Consider the following 17,987-nt stretch of genomic DNA (forward strand, 5'->3'; position numbering starts at 1 on the left):
ATCATAGAAATACAAAACATAGAACATAACCAAAACCCCGGAATACTCTAAACAAACACCCCTCTACATAAACACATATCCCAACAAACCCCGAACCACATAAAACAAACACCCCCCTGCCACGTCCTGACCAAACTACAATAACAAATAAGCCCTTTACTGGTCAGGACGCGACAGCAGTTTTGTCACACAACAAACTGAAAATTGGTGGTGATATTAATTAACAATAATTTTGATCAAATGTGCCAATTGTTCAAACAGACCCGCAAGGTAGATGGATTCTTTAAAATATGTTGTTGAACCATAAACAGATTTGGCTCATTAATCTATACGTTCCAAATCATAATGATCAATGCTTCTTTGGAAATATACATAATCATTGATCAAGCCTACAAGCAATACAAGATTCTATTATTATGGCGGGAGATTATAATACGGTTTTAAACACCTCAATTGTCCGTAAAGAAAATCACACTACAAACTATCACCCTTATGCATTTAAGAAAATCTCAAATATCGTAGATGTATTGGAACTAGTTGATATATGGAGGCTAAATTTCTGACCTACTGAGATATACATGGGGGAGGCACAATATAGGTAGTCGTTTTGACTACTTTCTTATGTCATTCTCGATGGCAACAAAAGTTTAAAAAGTGTTGATAGGGGACAGAATGCAGATGTCGGACCATCAAATAATTGGCGTATACATTACTGTTACAGAATGTCCACGTGGGCAAGGTTGTTATAAAAAAAAATTTGATGACAACTTGTTTTTAACCAGGACAGAATATTTTATAACTGACTTTTTCCGACATAACATACTGTAGGTATAGCAGATCCAGGGGCGGAAATCCCGGGGGGGACGGGGGGGACACGACCCCCCCATCCTGGGAAAAATATGATTTGTCCCCCCCAATATATCACTGAAACATAACTATGTAATTTAAATAATATTAATAATACGCAATGAAAGCAATTTTGCTGATTATAGACACTTAATAGCGCGTTTGTAAGTTTCAAAAGATTGCAACCCCCCCACCCTTTGCCTCACAATGGTTTGATCCACTGCCAGTTCCTTAGTTGGCAAGGTAACGGAGGGGTCGTGTGTACTGTCTGAAAGGCACTCAATGAACGTAACTGACGTGAGGTTAATCCAGTCAATCGCGCACACACACTAGCTGAATATGCAGAGCTAGCGCGCAAATTAACTATTAAGCTAGCTCGTACCTATTCCATTTATGTGGCGTTGTCAAAGATGGAATCAGCATGCAGATGATGTAAGTTAGTGCTTCAAAGTCCCTGTGATAAGGTTAGCGATAAACTGAAATCCAAACTGAACAGAACTACACTCTCTTCTACCATTGTCTTAAATATATTTAATGGTCTCGTTGCAAAAGCTAAATTGTCGCAAGTGAACTTTTATTTATTTATTTTATTTCACCTTTATTTAACCCGGGTAGCAAAGATTATAGCAAACACCACTGAAACTGAATTGGTGCTCGCTAGCTTTGCAAATTCAGCTATTGTTGGAAGCCAGCCAATATGAAACAAACTATTAAAATTACAAAAGGTTGCAGCATATGTTGTGTAAATGGTGAACTCATAAAGCTGTCAACTCTTGTCATTTTAATCCGTTTCACATTTGCAAGCTACCTTTTAGATCGAAGCCCAAATAGAATGATTGAAGATGATAGAAGCCCATCTCCTACTGTAAATAACCTACACACTGTGTGTGTAGCCAGCCAGCCAGCCAGGTAGAAAAATGGCAGAAAAATAAAAGACGGACATCAGAGTATTTTTCAATACACCAAAACGCATAGTAAGAACCCTAGTAGCCTAATATCTCAAAGACTAGTTGATAAAATGTTCATAAGAAAGAAATGAAATTCTAATGGAAATGTTTCACAATGATGTCATTAGGCAGAGCAGGCAACAGATGGCACACAGACAGCAGAGTTGGGGACAGATATGCAGGGACAGACTGGCAGAGACATGGAGTCTCAGGTAAGTTTGTTGAGTCTTTGTTTGGCAACATTATGAAAGGTTCTCAATTTTTTTGACTTGTAAAATAGGAACATAATTGGAAAATGCCATGGATACCCCCACTCTCAACTTAAACTGGTGACTGAACTAAGATTTGTTAAAGGCAATGGTATTGCTGTTGTGATTAGTTGTGTAGTTTTGGGTACCGGTAGTTAGGAGTACGACAAACACCTTATTTCTTTGGTTCCTCAATATACATTTACCATATTACAATGTAGGCTATGTTTTACAGCACTACTTTTGGTGTCCCCCTCAGGAATTGCTCTTGAGAAAATTTCATGTAATTGTCCCCTCCAAAGTTGATATCAGATTTTCGCCAATGAGCAGATCCCCTTATTGTATGGGACATTTTTTAATGTGCCTTCAGAGGCCATGAAATTCAATACTCATCTTTTAAACAAAAGCAATTTAGGTCAAAATAATTCAGAATTACAAAGGAAAAGACTAACAGTACAGATAGATAGCAATAAAAACTGTACCACAGAGGCACAGAATATGTTAGAGGAAAAACGAAAAGAAATGGAGGAAATTACTCAAGAAATATCAAGTGTAATATGTTATAAAAAATAAAGCAAACTGGATGGAATATGGGGGAAAATTCACCAAATTATTTTTTAATCTTCAACATAGAAATGCGACAAACATTTTTTTTCTATTAATAATGTAAAATTAGCAGAATATAACTTTGGGAAACATCACAGCACAGTTGAAAAATATATGGCAAATAGAACAAAAAAATGCATGGTGTTCAGAGATAGATGGGGGGGTTTGAGTGAAACGGAAGGGTGTGACTAACAATTACAAGATAACTAATGTAAAATATACTGTGTCCATAAAATGAAAAATAGATTTAAAACAATTGTGAAACAGCATAGCTAAAAAATATATGGCAAATAGAAATCAAAACTGGATGGTCTTCAGAGATAGATGGGAGGGGTTGAGAGTAGAGGAATGATGGGACTAAAAGACTCTCAGACCATGAGAAACAAGATTCTATGGTCTGATGAAACCAAGATTGCACTCTTTGGCCTGAATGCCAAGCGTCACGTCTGGACGAAACCTGGCACCATTCCTACGGTGAAGCACGGTGGTGGAAGCATCATGCAGTGAGGATGTTTTTCAGCGGCAGTGACTGGGAGACTAGTCAGGATTGAGGGAAAGGTGAAAGGGAGCAAAGTACAGACATATCCTTGATGAAAACCTGTTCCAGAGCACTCAGAACCTCAGACTGGGGCAAAGGTTCACCTTCCAACAGGACAACGACCTTAAGCACACAGCCAAGACAACGCATGAGTGGCTTCGGGACAAGTCTCTGAATGTCCTTGAGTGGCCCAGCCAGAGACTGGACTTGAACCCAATCGAACATCTCTGGAGAGACCTGTGCAGCGACGCCCCCATCCAACCTGACAGAGCTTGAGAGGATCTGTAGAGAAGAATGGGAGAAACTCCCCAAATATAGGTGTACCAAGGTTGTAACGTCATACCCAAAAAGACTTGAGTCTGTAATAGCTGCCAAAAGTGCTTCAACAAAGTACGGAGTAAATTTGATTTTTAAGGAGGGGAAAAAAAACTATTTAATCAATTTTAGAATAAGGCTGTAACTTAACAAGATGTGGAAAAAGCCCAGGGGTCTGAATACTTTCTGAATGCACTGTACTTCCTTTCATTTTTTAACTGGTACCGGTCTGTCTTCATGCGAGTCTTGTAAGGCTTGTGGACGTGTTCGTGAGAGACTCACCTATCCATAGAGGGGTCATATTAGTGTTTATGAAAATACTGTTTTTTGGGATGTCTCATGGACTGAATACCGCTGTACTGTAGCTCGGCCAGCTTCCACCACAGATATCTCTAGCTTAAACAGAATGTTTCATTATGCCAATTAGTTTTCCACAGGGCCACAGAAATTGACTCGTGGCTGATTTTGTGAAATAGCACAGTTACAAATAGAAATCAAACTGGATGTCACGTCCTGACCAGAAAAGGGGTCATTTTGTTATTGTAGTTGGTCAGGACGTTGCAGGGGTTTGTTTGTTTTGTGTGTTTCGTTTTTTTGGGGGTTATGTTCTATGTTAATATATTTCTATGTTTGTTCTAGTTCTTATATTTCTATGTTTAGTTTATTGGGCTGACCTTCAATTGGAGGCAGCTGTTCCTCGTTGCCTCTAATTGAAGGTCCTATTTAGTAGGGGTGTTTTTTCCATGGGTTTTGTGGGTAGTTGTTCCATGTATAGTCAGAGCACCTTACAGGACTGTTTTTCGTCGTTCTTTTTGTTCAGTGTTCATTTCTTTAATAAATAAAAGAAGATGTTTCACATTCCCGCTGTAGTTTGGTCCCATCCTTACGACGAACCTGACACTGGATGGACATCAGAAATAGAGGAAGGACTAAAAACAAATGAAATATAACTATTGTAAAATGGATTGTGTCTGTAAAATGTATATAATATATATAAACTGAAGGTAGAAGCCTAAGTTGTATTGTTTATTAGTTTACTCCAATTGGGGGAAGGGTGGTAAGGTTTACAGGGCATAATAAAGGTATATTCTAAAAAATAATGTATATGTATGTATGTGTATGTATATATGTGTATATGTATGAATGTTGATGTATGCATATATATATATATATATATATATATATATATATATATATATATATATGTATGTCTGTATATGGATATATATATTTACCCAAAGAATATATGGGGAATTGGAAATGATGCAGACAATTACATTGATAGAAGCAATAATCTATCCGCAATATTAATTCTGATCCACCCCTTTATAAAAATGTTTTAAAAAAAGAGGGTTAAGGGAGTGGGACATTTTGGAAGCAATTGAGAACATCTGTGTTGTTGATCTTAGCACTTATTGATGGTTTAAAGTTGCACTATGCAGAAATCGCTCCTTCATCTCCTTGTTGCTAAAATTGTAATAGTTTGCATAATTTGAGTTTGTGACAAAACAAGCAAGTATAGCGTAGAGAATCATTGAGAATCATACATAATGCATCCCCCCCAAAAATGTAGTCTATTAATGAAACCCAGCGTCAATCTAAGTAGCATAATAAAGAAATCAAAATCAAAATCTGTAAGTTTAAACTAGAGGTATCTGCATTAAATGCGTCTCAATCCACCGCATCCGCCTATGGCGGCCTTACCCATCTGCGGTGGAAGGAGGCCGAGATACAGTGGTGTTTGTCGGACCCTGAGACATCCCAAAAATCTGTCTTCTCACAAAAATGTCTGTAGCGTCCAAACACTTTGGCCTACAAACTAAGATGATCACTCTATGGAAAGATGAGACTCTCATGAACACGATGGTTTTGTGCCTCCCCAATAAAAGGGGTTAAATATGTATCCCCTATAATTTTAAGAAATGGGCTATAGTAGTAATGGCCAAACTCAATATTTAATCAAATAATGTATTTTTAAAATAGATTATATCTAAATTGGTCCTAAAAATTCAGAGCTATATAATACAACTCAGGATATAAAATTGTTATTATTTCTTTACACATATTTAACCCCATTTTTTGGGAATAAGTCAAGGGGTATGAATACTTTCTGGAGGCATAGTAGTTAATTATAGTAGCCTTGGTGAGTAACCCCCACTCATCAGACTTTGCCATATAAGTTTTCCAGGTGGATGTTTCGCAATAGGTTTGTGCTATGTATCAGTAGGCCTTACAAAATTATGCAACCACTTGACTGTGCAGATAATGAAGAAAACATGGCAGTTGGTGTTCAGTAAATAGGTACATTGTTTCAGCTTATTTAAGCTAGTTTTTCAACGTTAGTTGATTGCGTGTGTGTGTGTGTGTGTGTGTGTGTGTGTGTGTGTGTGTGTGTGTGTGTGTGTGTGTGTGTGTGTGAGTGCGTGCGTGCGGGCCAGTACATTTCTAACCTGTATATCTCTCTGATAGATATTGAGCTGTTTGTTTTGCTTAACAGTGGACATTCCAACTACTCTTATCAAGCCCGCTGGTTTCCCAACTCTACTGCTGGGAAGTAACGCACCCCACAGGGGATTCACCCCTGGAACTCCTCCCACAGATTGAGCTAACCCTAGACAGGATAAAAGCCAGGGTTGGAAAGGGAAGGCACTATTACAGACCCAGAATAAGCGGTGGAGATGTGGGTCGGCAACTTGCTGTGTCTGGCCGCTCTGGCTGTAGCCCTCTCCTTACCTACCTTATCTGATGGAGCTGCACTACTAGTGTTGTCAGCTCCTAACCTGCTGCGTGCGGGCTGTAATGAGAACATCTTTGTGGAGTCTCAGGACCATGCAGGAGGTCCCCTGAATGTTAAGATCATGGTGAAGAACCACCCTACGCAGGTCAAAGAGCTAGCCTCTAAGTCAGTGGTTCTGGATCAAGCAAACAACTTCCAGGCTATGACACAACTGGTCATCCCAGAGGGGTACGACCTTGTGGATGACCCCAAGCAGAAGCAGTATGTGGTTCTGCAGGCCCAGTTCCCTGACTGCCTCCTGGAGAAGGTTGTCCTGGTCTCCTTCCAGTCTGGATACATCTTCATCCAGACTGACAAGACCATTTACACTCCGGCCAGCAGCGTCTACTACAGAGTGTTCTCTATGACTCCTGGCCTGGAGCCTCTGACCAGGGAGATATTTGAGGACAAGGTGGTCGTCAAGAACAAAGACATCGCAGTCACTGTGGAGATCATGACTCCTGAGAACACCACCATCTTCAGGGAGATCGTCACCCCAGACAAGGGAGTCATATCTGGTTGGTTCCATCTCCCTGCAATCGTCAGTTTCGGGACATGGCATGTAGTCACGAGGTTCCATAGCACTCCTCAGAAGACCTTCTCATCTGAATTTGAGGTCAAGGAGTATGTTGTGCCCAGCTTTGAGGTTAGTCTGACCCCAACTAAAGCCTTCTTCTACATTGATGACAAAGACCTGGCTGTTGACATCACTGCTAGGTATCAATACGGTAAGGAAGTGACAGGGACAGGCTATGTGGTGTTTGGTGTCATCACAACAGAGAACGAGAAAAAGAGCTTCCCTGCCTCTCTGCAGAGAGTAGAGATCAAAGAAGGTAAAGGAGTGGCTTGTCTGAAAAAGGAACACATCACACAGACTTTCCCCAACATCAATGATCTGGTCAAACAGTCCATCTTCGTATCAGTCAGCGTGTTAACAGAGGGTGGGAGTGAAATGGTAGAGGCAGAGAGGAGAGGGATCCAGATTGTCACTTCGCCATACACCATCCTCTTCAAGAGAATGTCCAAATACTTCAAACCTGGCATGCCCTTCGACGTCTCTGTTTACATTTCGAATCCTGACAACTCTCCAGCCAGTGGAGTGGAGATTGAGGTGACTCCAGATAATGCTAAAGGGGTGACCTGCGCCCTAGGTTTTGCCAAAGTTACACTTAACACGTTGGCATCAGCCAAAGAGCTGGCAATCACTGTGAAGACCAAGGACCCGGCTATCCCCGACAACAGACAGGCGGAGGCCACCATGAAGGCTCTCCCCTACAGATCTTCCACCGGAAACTTTCTCAATGTCAGGGTTTGCTCTAATGTGCTGAAGATAGGAGACCCCATTAAGATCAATCTGAACCTGGGACCCACCCCCATACAAATCCATGACATTACATATATGTTCCTGAGTAGAGGTCAGCTGGTGAAAGTGGGAAGATTCAAAAGACAGGGCAACTCGCTGGTGACACTGTGGGTGCCTCTCTCCAAGGAGATGCTTCCGTCGTTCCGCATCGTAGCGTACTACCATGTGGGAGCAGCTGACCTGGTGTCAGACTCTGTCTGGGTTGAGATCAAGGTCTCCTGCATGGGCTCACTCAAAGTGACATCGACCAGGCCCAAGGCATACTATGAGCCTCGTAAGGCTTTCAGTCTGACCATCACTGGAGACCCGGGAGCTAAAGTAGGACTGGTGGCTGTAGACAAGGGAGTCTACATTCTCAACAGCAAACACCGTCTCACACAGGCCAAGATCTGGGACACAATAGAGAAGCATGATACAGGCTGTACAGCTGGAGGGGGAGCAGACAATATGGGGGTGTTCTACGATGCTGGTCTGTTATTTGAGACCAACACTGCTAAAGGGACTGGGATCAGAACAGACCCCAGCTGTCCTGTTAGTTCGAGGCGGAGACGAGCAGTGACCATCAATGACGTCATCACTAGTATGGCCAGTAAGTACAGTGGTCGGGCCAAGGAGTGTTGTGTGGACGGGATGAGGGACAACACCATGGGATATACCTGTGACAAACGGGCCCAGTACATCACAGATGGGGACGTCTGCGTCCAAGCCTTCCTTGTGTGCTGCACTGAGATGGCCTCCAAGAAGATAGAATCCAAACAGGATGCACTGCTGCTCTCACGCAGTGAGGAGGATGATGATGATGCGTACATGCAGTCTGAAGACATTGTGTATCGTCATCTGATCCCTGAGAGCTGGATGTGGCAAGACACCAATCTTCCTGAATGCCCTGCCCAAGACAAGCACTGCGAGTCCACATCTGTAATAATGAACAACTACCAAAAGGATTCCACCACCACCTGGCAAATAACAGCCATCAGCCTGTCTAAAACTCATGGCATCTGTGTGGCAGATCCGTTTGAGATGATAGTTCTAAAGGACTTCTTCATCGACCTCAAGCTGCCCTACTCAGCCGTCCGCAATGAACAGCTGGAGGTCAAAGCAATCCTCCACAACTACAGCGAAGACCCCATCACTGTGTGTGTGGAGCTGATGGAGAATGGCGAGGTGTGCAGCTTGGCAAGCAAGAAGGGTAAGTACAGGCAGGAAGTGAACATGGACGCCATGTCCACCCGGGTTGTCCCCTATGTCGTCATCCCTATGAAGCTGGGCATGCACTCAATTGAGGTCAAGGCATCTGTGAAAAACTCTGACAGCAATGACGGAGTGAAGAGAGATCTGCGCGTTGTGGCTGAGGGAGTGCTGGTCAAGAAGGAAACCAATGTACTCCTGAACCCGGCTAAACATGGTGGTGAGCAGACGTCACACATACCCAGTGAAGTGCCCCGAAACCAGGTGCCAAACTCTGATGCTTACACACTGATCAGTGTGACAGGTGGAGAGCAGACCAGTGTGCTGGTGGAGCAGGCCATCAGTGGAGACTCTCTGGGCAGTCTGATAGTTCAGCCAGTCGGATCTGGGGAACAGAACATGATCTACATGACCCTGCCTGTCATTGCTACACACTACCTGGACAACACCAAAAAGTGGGAGGATATTGGCCTGGACAGACGGAACACAGCCATCAAGTACATCAACATTGGTTACCAACGTGAGCTGGCCTACCGTAAAGAAGATGGCTCTTACGCTGCCTGGGTCGACAGACAGAGCAGCACCTGGCTGACAGCGTACGTGGTGAAGGTGTTTGCCATGTCCAGTACATTAATCAGTGTTCAGGAAAACGTGCTCTGTAGTGCTGTGAAGTGGCTGACCCTGAACACACAACAGCCAGGTGGCATCTTCAGTGAGTTTGCTCCTGTCATTCACGCAGAGATGACGGGTAACGTGAGGGGATCGGACAATGACGCCTCCATGACAGCTTTTGTTCTAATCGCCATGCAGGAAGCAAGCTCAATATGTGCGCAGTCTGTCAACAGCCTACCAGGCAGTATGGTTAAGGCAGAAGCATACCTCGAGCAGCGTCTGCCCCACCTGACGAACCCCTATGCTGTAGCTATGACCTCCTATGCTCTGGCCAATGCGGCGAAACTCAACAAGGAGACCCTACTGAAGTTCGCCTCTCCACAGCTGGACCACTGGCCAGTCCCTGCTGGTGACCAGTACACGCTGGAGGCCACGTCATACGCCCTGCTTGCCCTGGTCAAGGTGAAGGCCTTCGAAGAGGCCGGTCCCGTAGTCAGGTGGCTCAACAAGCAGAAGAAGGTGGGAGGGGGATACGGATCCACACAGTCCACCATCATGGTGTTCCAGGCTGTGGCTGAGTATTGGAGCCACGTGAAGGACCTGAAATACTTTGACTTGTACATCAACCTAGAGGTGGCCGGCAGGGCATCAGTCACCAAGTGGTCCGTCAACAACAAGAACCAGTTCCTCACTCGTACAGACATGGTCAAGTCCATAGACAAGGACTTGATTGTAAAAGCCTCGGGAAATGGTGAGGCGACCTTGTCGGTGGTGAGACTGTACTATGCCCTGCCAGAGGAAAGGGACAGTGACTGTGAAAGCTTTGACCTCTCTGTCACCCTCACTAAGATGGACGAAACAAGCCACGAGGACGCCAAGGAGTCATTTATGCTCACTATTGAGGTGTTGTATCGTAACTCAGAGAGAGATGCGACCATGTCTATTCTGGACATCGGCTTGCCGACTGGCTTCATTGTAGACACAGACGATCTGAAAAAGTTGTCCAAGGGGAGGGAGCACTACATAAAGAGGTTTGAGATGAACAAAGTCCTGTCTGAAAAAGGGTCTCTCATCCTATATCTGGACAAGGTGTCTCATAAGTTAGAAGACAGAATATCCTTTAAGATCCACAGAGTACAGGAAGTGGGAGTTCTACAGCCAGCTGCCATCTCTGTATATGAATACTCCAACCAGAAGCACTGTGTGAAGTTCTACCACCCACAGAGGGAGGGTGGTACTCTGAGCAGACTGTCTCTTGGAGACGTGTGCACGTGTGCGGAAGAGAGCTGCAGTATGCAGAAGAAAGATTAGCCAGATGTCAACCGCAACACTTCAGTGGTGTCCTAGGAGAACAGACATGGATAGAGTACTGGCCCTCAACAAGAGTGCACGTCCAGAAACTACAGAGAAGTTTGTCTGGGCATTGATGAGTTCATCAACCAGATCACAACCTTTGGCTGCCCTGTTTAGTTTCTCTTCTTGCTTTGTTACATTTAAATATTTGTAATATTGCAATCCAGGTTGCATGCCCTGTCATAACTCATTGTAACCTATAGAGTGTATGGAGATGAGTTTGCCCACTTGGACTATATTCTATTAGAAACTGACCAGTAAATTATGTACACCGTGCATAATAAAAAGTTAACATATGATGATGACGACTGTAAATGGCACACTTATACATTTAGGTGTGCCATTTGCAGTTGTCATCGTCATTGATTACAATGACAGTCACATTTCCATGGCTTTATTTTTGCACTAAAATGACCCTGCCTGCTGTAATAACCATGAAAGAAATGCATTAAAAAAACATATTTTCTCTTTCCTTTGTGTGCATATCACCAGTCTTTATGGGGATTTAATTGTTAATTGGTTTTAAACACCATACAAAGACATTTAAGTTTAAGGTTGAGTGGGATGGTAACTGTTTTTGTTCACTATTTGAGCACCAAAATGTCCAAATATCTCATTCTGGTCCATACGGCAAGTCAGTCAGAGTACTAAATATCTTTCAGCAGTTCATCATTGTTTTTACCAAATGCGATCAGGATTAGCAAACATTTCTCCTGCCCCATATGGCACTAAGCAAATAAGATGTACTGGTATAGAAATTAGTCAGGGTAATAGACACTTTCATCACTGCTTTTACCGATGTGGAAACTTGTTTATAGAAACAAGATTATTTATAATCAGGGGTTCATTTATTATGAGCAAGGGTTTGACATTAGGGTTGCAGACCAAGGACACTGACCCTTACCAGGAGGAAGTGTCTCTCTCCATGAACTGAAAGAGAGGCTCCTTTGTAGGGGTAATTAACACTAATTAATTAAGCAATTACCTATTCAAACCTACATTTTCCAGTCAGCTACTTTGTGACCACTGTGGTTGGTCACAGTGGTTGGTCACTATTAGGGGAGTGAGTGTGTGCGTGTGTGTGTGTGTGTGTGTGTGCGTGAGCTTGCATGTGTGTGTGTGTGTGTGTGTGTGTGTGTGTGTGTGCATGCCTGTGTGTGTGTGTGTGTGTGCGTGCGTGCGTGCGTGAGCTTGCATGTGTGTGTGTGTGTGTGTGCATGCCTGTGTGAGTGTGTGTGCGTGGTCTCTAGGGTTTTTCATGGTTCAGATGCAGGCATGGCTTGACACCTCACTGACCTGTCTACCTCGTTAAATCTGGCAGGCACAGACGACACATTCGCGCTTCCACACCGTTTACAGGATTCCACGGGTCAAAAGGTGCAGGGGGTTTACGACAAGAACAACAGCGGACGCAAGTTGAACCACGTCAGGCTTTTTACAGTAGTTGGATAGGTAATGGTAGAATAACAGACAACCAATGTTTGTCTGAGAATACTCAGACAAGAGGACAAGCAAAGTCATAGAGGACTGAATTAGCTCTGTTAATTCCTGTTTTACCATTCTCTATAAGGCTAACTCTTATGGCCTCTCCACCCTGTGAACAGGAATGCGATCTAAGAATAGGGTTGATATGGCAACACCTCCAGTACACCTATCAGCAGGCCGGCCGGGTAGCTCTCCGTCCGCTGATGAGGAGATAATAGACCGATAGATCAAAGTGATGTTGCCAAATCTGCACCGCCACTATGTCACCCAGCCCTGCTATCCCAGGAGTGTGAGTGGCATGCCCTAACTCTGACCGACAGGCACCTTTATCCTGCTCCATGTCCGTCATAGCCTCGTAAATCTAACGAACACACACTCTCTCTCTCTCACACACAAACACGCACAAACACCCACACTGCACACACACACCACACCACACACTCTCTTTCTCTTTCTCTCTCTCTCACACACACACATACCTCCTTCTCTTTTCACCCTCCATTCTCTGAGAATTCATTCAGCACCTTGGCATTGCCCACTGCCCCTTCCATTACTCATTACTTGTCTGCTGACATCCTCCTAAAAATAGTGCCCCTCACCCTCTAGGCAGCACTATGTGCAAACTGGGTCTTGACTAAGTGGATGAAGAGAGGGAACACGCTAAAGCTTGACTATGACTATAACATTTCTATTGAAAGTTTTATGACTGTCTTTTAGATATGTTTGGGATTTGAATGTGTGAATCGCTATCTCTCTATGACACACACTGTCTTTCTCCGGTTTCGCTGGTAGGCTACACCATTGACTGAGAGCAATGGAGGCTGGCGGGAGGAGCTATAGGAGGATGGGCTCATTGTAATGGCTGGAATGGAATAAATGGAACGGTATCAAACTTATGGAAACCACATTTGAATCCGTTCCATTAATTCCATTCCAACCATTACAATGAGTCCGTCCTCATATAGCTCCTCCCACCAGCCTCCACTGACTGTGAGAGCGGTCTGAGAGAGTGAACATGTGTGGGCAAATGTGACCTGTGGTTTGACACCTCTGTGTTGCTGGGCTGCCCTCTGCTGGGCCGGATGAATACAGCTGTTAAATAGATTTTATAGAGACTATTCTAATCTAAGCAACTGCGTCAGTCGGCTAGATGTTATCCCAGTGAGATAAGATTTATACGGTTAGATCATGTGCTCATAAAAAGACGAGCCATCTAGTTTATACTCTACAGGGACACGTAACATTCTATCAATATTCCCTGATCCAACTACACAGGGGAAGTTAAGTCAATAAGAAAACCATTACGTCATTGTTCCAAGACATGAATCAGGTCATACCCGAGTAACCAAACTAAATGTGATTCAAAGATAGAGAAGAGATTCTCAAAACATTACAGTGACTTCTAAACACACCAGTAGTGCGGGGAAGGCACCTCTGTGTTTGGGGTAATAAGTCAAACATACTTCTCCCTAGCCAAGTCCATCAGTGTCTAGCGTTAAGTCGTAGTCATTAGTCATTAGACTCGCCAAGGTGCATTAGCAGTTATAAGTCATGTTAGTCAAATGAGAGTTACGCGTGATGGTCAGTACTGCATGCGTTTGCGTTGGGGAGCGGAGCGGAGGGACATAAATCGCGCTGGTAATATAGTCCGGCTGCTTTGCAGGGAAAACGAATGGCGAGCAGCAAATGGCGAGTGTTCATCAACATTGTCAGCCCCCCTCTCACCACCAGAATGTGGGAGCAGGGATGGGGTAAGAGCACGGGAGGCATGAACACCCGCTGGGTTTTGGGAAAAGAATACCAAATTGAAGGGGACAGCTGAGCTAAGTCACTGTACCCCCTTAAAAGAGTCTCTCTCTCTCTCAAAACCATCTCCAGATCTGGTTTTCTGGTGGTTGTGTGGCATTGTATTTTGTTGCTCAGGCTGTCAACAGTGTGTCTAAATGAGTTGGCATTGGACTTTGAAGGCCAGCTTAAAAGGGGGAAATATTTCCTAAATGTTCTACTTGGTGAAACGTCATGTGCTTTGTTCGATTTGTCTGTTTCTGATAAATGACGGACATTCAACCTAAACATAGTCTATAGTGTGTCTGTCTTTTCAGCCTGGTCTCGCCAGTTTTGTAACAATAGTGTTTTCTTGGTCGTATTTTTGCTGGTTTCGAGTGTCATTCCAAATCTCATCCATCCAGATTGTGGACAGACTATATACAAAAGACAAGAAAAAATAAAATAAGGAAAACTAAACCACGGACTACTGGACAACAATGTTCTCTTTAATAAGACTCCCGATACTCCCTCTGACCCTTCAATACACAACAAAATATATTTATAGCATATACACACACCAGCATTTCATATTCAAACACATTAGAATCTGTGGAATTCCGATGGAGGTGGCAGCATATCATGCTTCTTGCTCAGGTTTAGAAAAAAACTAAACTGCACTGATTTTTAAAATGGTGGGATGGGATGCCCTTGTGTACATTCTGTTTCAACACTGATTAAACTGAATGGATCTCTGATTTGACCCAAGGCTTACCAATCCTGAATTTGGAGTACCCATGTGTGTGCTGTTTTTTGTTCAACTGATCCCTTGTTCATTTCTATAGCGCTCCTTGGAGACAGCTGACGCTGTGCTGCAACAATGTAATTCTTACATTGTCAAAACGTTGTCAAACGTGTTCTTCAGTATTTTGGAGACATTCTATTTGCAGTGTAGCTCCATTTACAGAACATTTACAAATATGTTTATAGAGACCATATCATTACGTTTCCAATACATATTAGTTACTGGGAAAACCTTGAAAGGCAGGAGTTAAGTAAACAATGGGATTCCTTTCATAAATTCACACACAATTTATTCCACAGACCCCTCCCTCATTTAGTCCAACTCTCAAGTTTTCATTTACATTATTCACATACAACTTTACCCAGTCCTTACATTTCTGTTAAATAAACTAAACATTAGAAACAAAAAGCCAACTCACTTCTTTCAACTCGTCAGCATAATAATAACAACAATTACTCATTTGTGTCAAATGTGTATTTTTCACCCTCAGGGCTACTGAAATCTACCATGGATGATACTGCTATGGAAGAATTGATGCCGCGATATCTTCTACCATCTACAAATGGTAACACTGATGCACCCTGTCGGGTGGCGATGATGTCATATCCTGTTTTTGTGTTTTGCTTGTGTCTTTTTTGCAGAATGCAGAGTTGTTGCTTCTTCTTCATCTTCTTCTGCCCTTTTCCCAGGGAAAGTTTATGTTTTTTGGGGTCTAGAAAGCAGTCTGTGATTGGTTTGGCACAGGTCATAGGGGATGTGCACCTTCGGGAAGAGGGGGGCCCTCTACCCGTACGAGTGGAGGCTGGATTCGGGAAGGTGGGGGGCGGCCTAAGAATCGCCTTTGTGAGTGGCACACCTCACAGGACCTCTGGAGAGATAATAAACGGAAAGGACAAGATGAGGGTAAGTTTCAACACAGTGATACACCACACAACAAGAAAAAACACAAGAGATCCAAAATGGTGTCCATTTACAGCCATTCTGAATGCGCCATCTGAATCGTGAGCCAAAATGGTCGCCAATTTGAGCATTTGTAAATGTGTGAGGAGGACCCACCCTCACTGACCATGCTAAAGACGAGGCTTATAAACCCTTGACCTGGCAACAATACTACATTTTAAAAGGTCCTGAGCGCATGTCACAAAGGGCATGAACCCATAAGGCTTTATAGGCTTGTTTTTATAGGGAAATGAAGAGGCTAATCAAACCAAGCAGCAGAGGCTCCAGGCAGAATCCTGACTCCTTTTAATGACGGACCATCAACGACCATTCAGTCGCCCATCATGTGAGTGAGTGATAGCTAGCTGGCGCTACGATAAACACAGTGTGATTGATGCTAACAGTAGCAATAGATTGACAGAGGCACCTGTCAGGCAGCTAAACGGTCCACCACACTAGCTCACGAATATCGCCATTTGAACTAGCCCCCGGTGGTATGTTTAGAAATAAACATGTCCCCGATTCCCAATCTATGGAATTACATCATAACATTCAATCAGTGTCGATACATTAATCTCCCCAGTCACAAACCCCCAGCCCCACGGCCATAAACCAAATAACCCCTCCAAGTCATCATGGTAAGAGTGTGCGGGGTATGCAGACAGGGCAGATTAGAAATGTGATGTTAACTTGTGAAAGACTGTGACTTGAAGGCAGTGTGAGTGGCAGAGTGAATTCACTCTGATAAAAGTGGTTCATATTGTCAGAGCTCGTCTGGCTGCAGCTCTGCAGCTGGGTGACCCTCTTCCGTTTGCTTTGGATATAATGTATGACCTGCTGGCAGGCTGACAGGTGGGGACTAAGCCCTAGGGGGAGGGTGGAGAGGCGAGGGGCAGTAATGCTGACCCCGCCGTGGGGAGGGGGGTGAGGGTGACGGGGGTACATAACTGGGCCGGGGTCCTGTTTCCATCCCTGGCAGCTAGCTAGCTCCCCAACACTCAGGGAATTTGACACTGGGTGTTGAGCCTAGCGACCGGAGCTCTGGGAGTGAAAGCAGTTGGTATTAAGATACCTCACTCCCTCCGCCCCTCTGTGTCACCTTAGGCACTCTGGGGGCTGGAGGATTCCCCCTGCCACCTTCTACCTCCCTTTCTCTTTCCCTAGGGACACTCACGTACGCACGGGTGATGGACTTGAATCTGAGACGACACTAAACCGACCGGCTCAGTCGGACGGGTCTTCGTTGCCAAGGACAACACTACGAACCCATGGCGCCTCTTTATGGCACGTTGTGAACCCTGGCCCTAATGTGAAAAGTCAACTGCCAGAGCAGATGCGAGACCATTATTACTGCTGTAAATGAACCCCAGCTTAATCTATAGTTAAGAACTGTCAGGGGTTGAGGATTCTCAGACAAGATTCCTTGCTTGAATCCCTGGAAATATTGCCACAGCTGATACAATATTATTAGGTTATGTTGTCATTTGAGGGTGGTTTCCAAGACACAGATTCCAAGACACAGATTAAGCCTAGTCTTAGACTGAAAAGCATGTTCAATGGAGATTCTCTATTCAAATGCATTTTAGTCCAAGACAAAGCATAATCGGTGTCCAGGAAACCGGCCCTTGGAGTTCCCTCTCTCTCTGTCTATGTACCTGCGACATGCTGAGGCTTCATGGGGCCCACTTTTTTCAGGAAGGGCTCATCACTTTCAAAGGCCAGGATTGGTTCAGTGGGCATGTCACTCTCTGATTTCTCCCTCCCCCCGTTGCTGCTGTTGCCTTGATTCGCTAGCTGGATGACCTCCTCAAAGTGTGCGGTGTCCCCCTTGCTAGACAGGCCATTCTCGTGTCTGGCAGGCTGGACACCGTTGACCACATGGACCGTGGAGCTGTGGGAGGGTGATGGTTACAGTGGGAGGGATAGTGAAACATGGATACAGACAAAAGAACTACGGCCCCAAGTGGTTCAGTTGCAGATTTTCCCCTCGGGCCTTTTCAGGAAGATGTAACATTATACTGTAGCTATAACGTAGATAGAAATGTCTACAAACGTGTAGAACAGAAATGATTGTCAGATAGATAGAATGATGACAGCAACATTCATAACGTTTCACATCACTGAACACAACCCTGGTCTGCCCAGTGGCTAACTGAAGACCTCAAACCTTATACAGTGAGAGAAAAAAGTATTTGATCCCCT

General features: G+C 44.1%; 2 protein-coding genes across 7 annotated transcripts in view; one reads left to right on the top strand and one right to left on the bottom strand.

Moving 5' to 3' along the window:
- Window positions 1-6,142: 6,142 nt before the first annotated feature.
- LOC115176856 (complement C3-like) lies at window positions 6,143-10,929 on the top strand. Its single transcript, XM_029737204.1, has one exon. The coding sequence runs from the start codon at window positions 6,179-6,181 to the stop codon at window positions 10,748-10,750; it is 4,572 nt and encodes a 1,523-aa protein (XP_029593064.1). The 5' UTR covers window positions 6,143-6,178; the 3' UTR covers window positions 10,751-10,929.
- Window positions 10,930-14,529: 3,600 nt separating this feature from the next.
- LOC115176865 (MAP7 domain-containing protein 1) overlaps window positions 14,530-17,987 on the bottom strand; it is a 63,193-nt gene continuing 59,735 nt past the window's right edge. For all 6 annotated transcript variants that reach the window (XM_029737249.1, XM_029737223.1, XM_029737215.1 and 3 more), the window contains 2 exons: window positions 17,441-17,676; window positions 14,530-15,714 (listed from right to left, as the gene is read on the bottom strand). In XM_029737249.1, coding sequence (XP_029593109.1) covers window positions 15,704-15,714; window positions 17,441-17,676 — 247 coding nt within the window. In that variant the 3' untranslated portion in view covers window positions 14,530-15,703. The remainder of the gene's footprint in view (window positions 15,715-17,440; window positions 17,677-17,987) is intronic.

The sequence above is a fragment of the Salmo trutta genome, chromosome 3 (genome assembly GCF_901001165.1).
Source record: "Salmo trutta chromosome 3, fSalTru1.1, whole genome shotgun sequence".
Taxonomy (NCBI): domain Eukaryota; kingdom Metazoa; phylum Chordata; class Actinopteri; order Salmoniformes; family Salmonidae; genus Salmo; species Salmo trutta.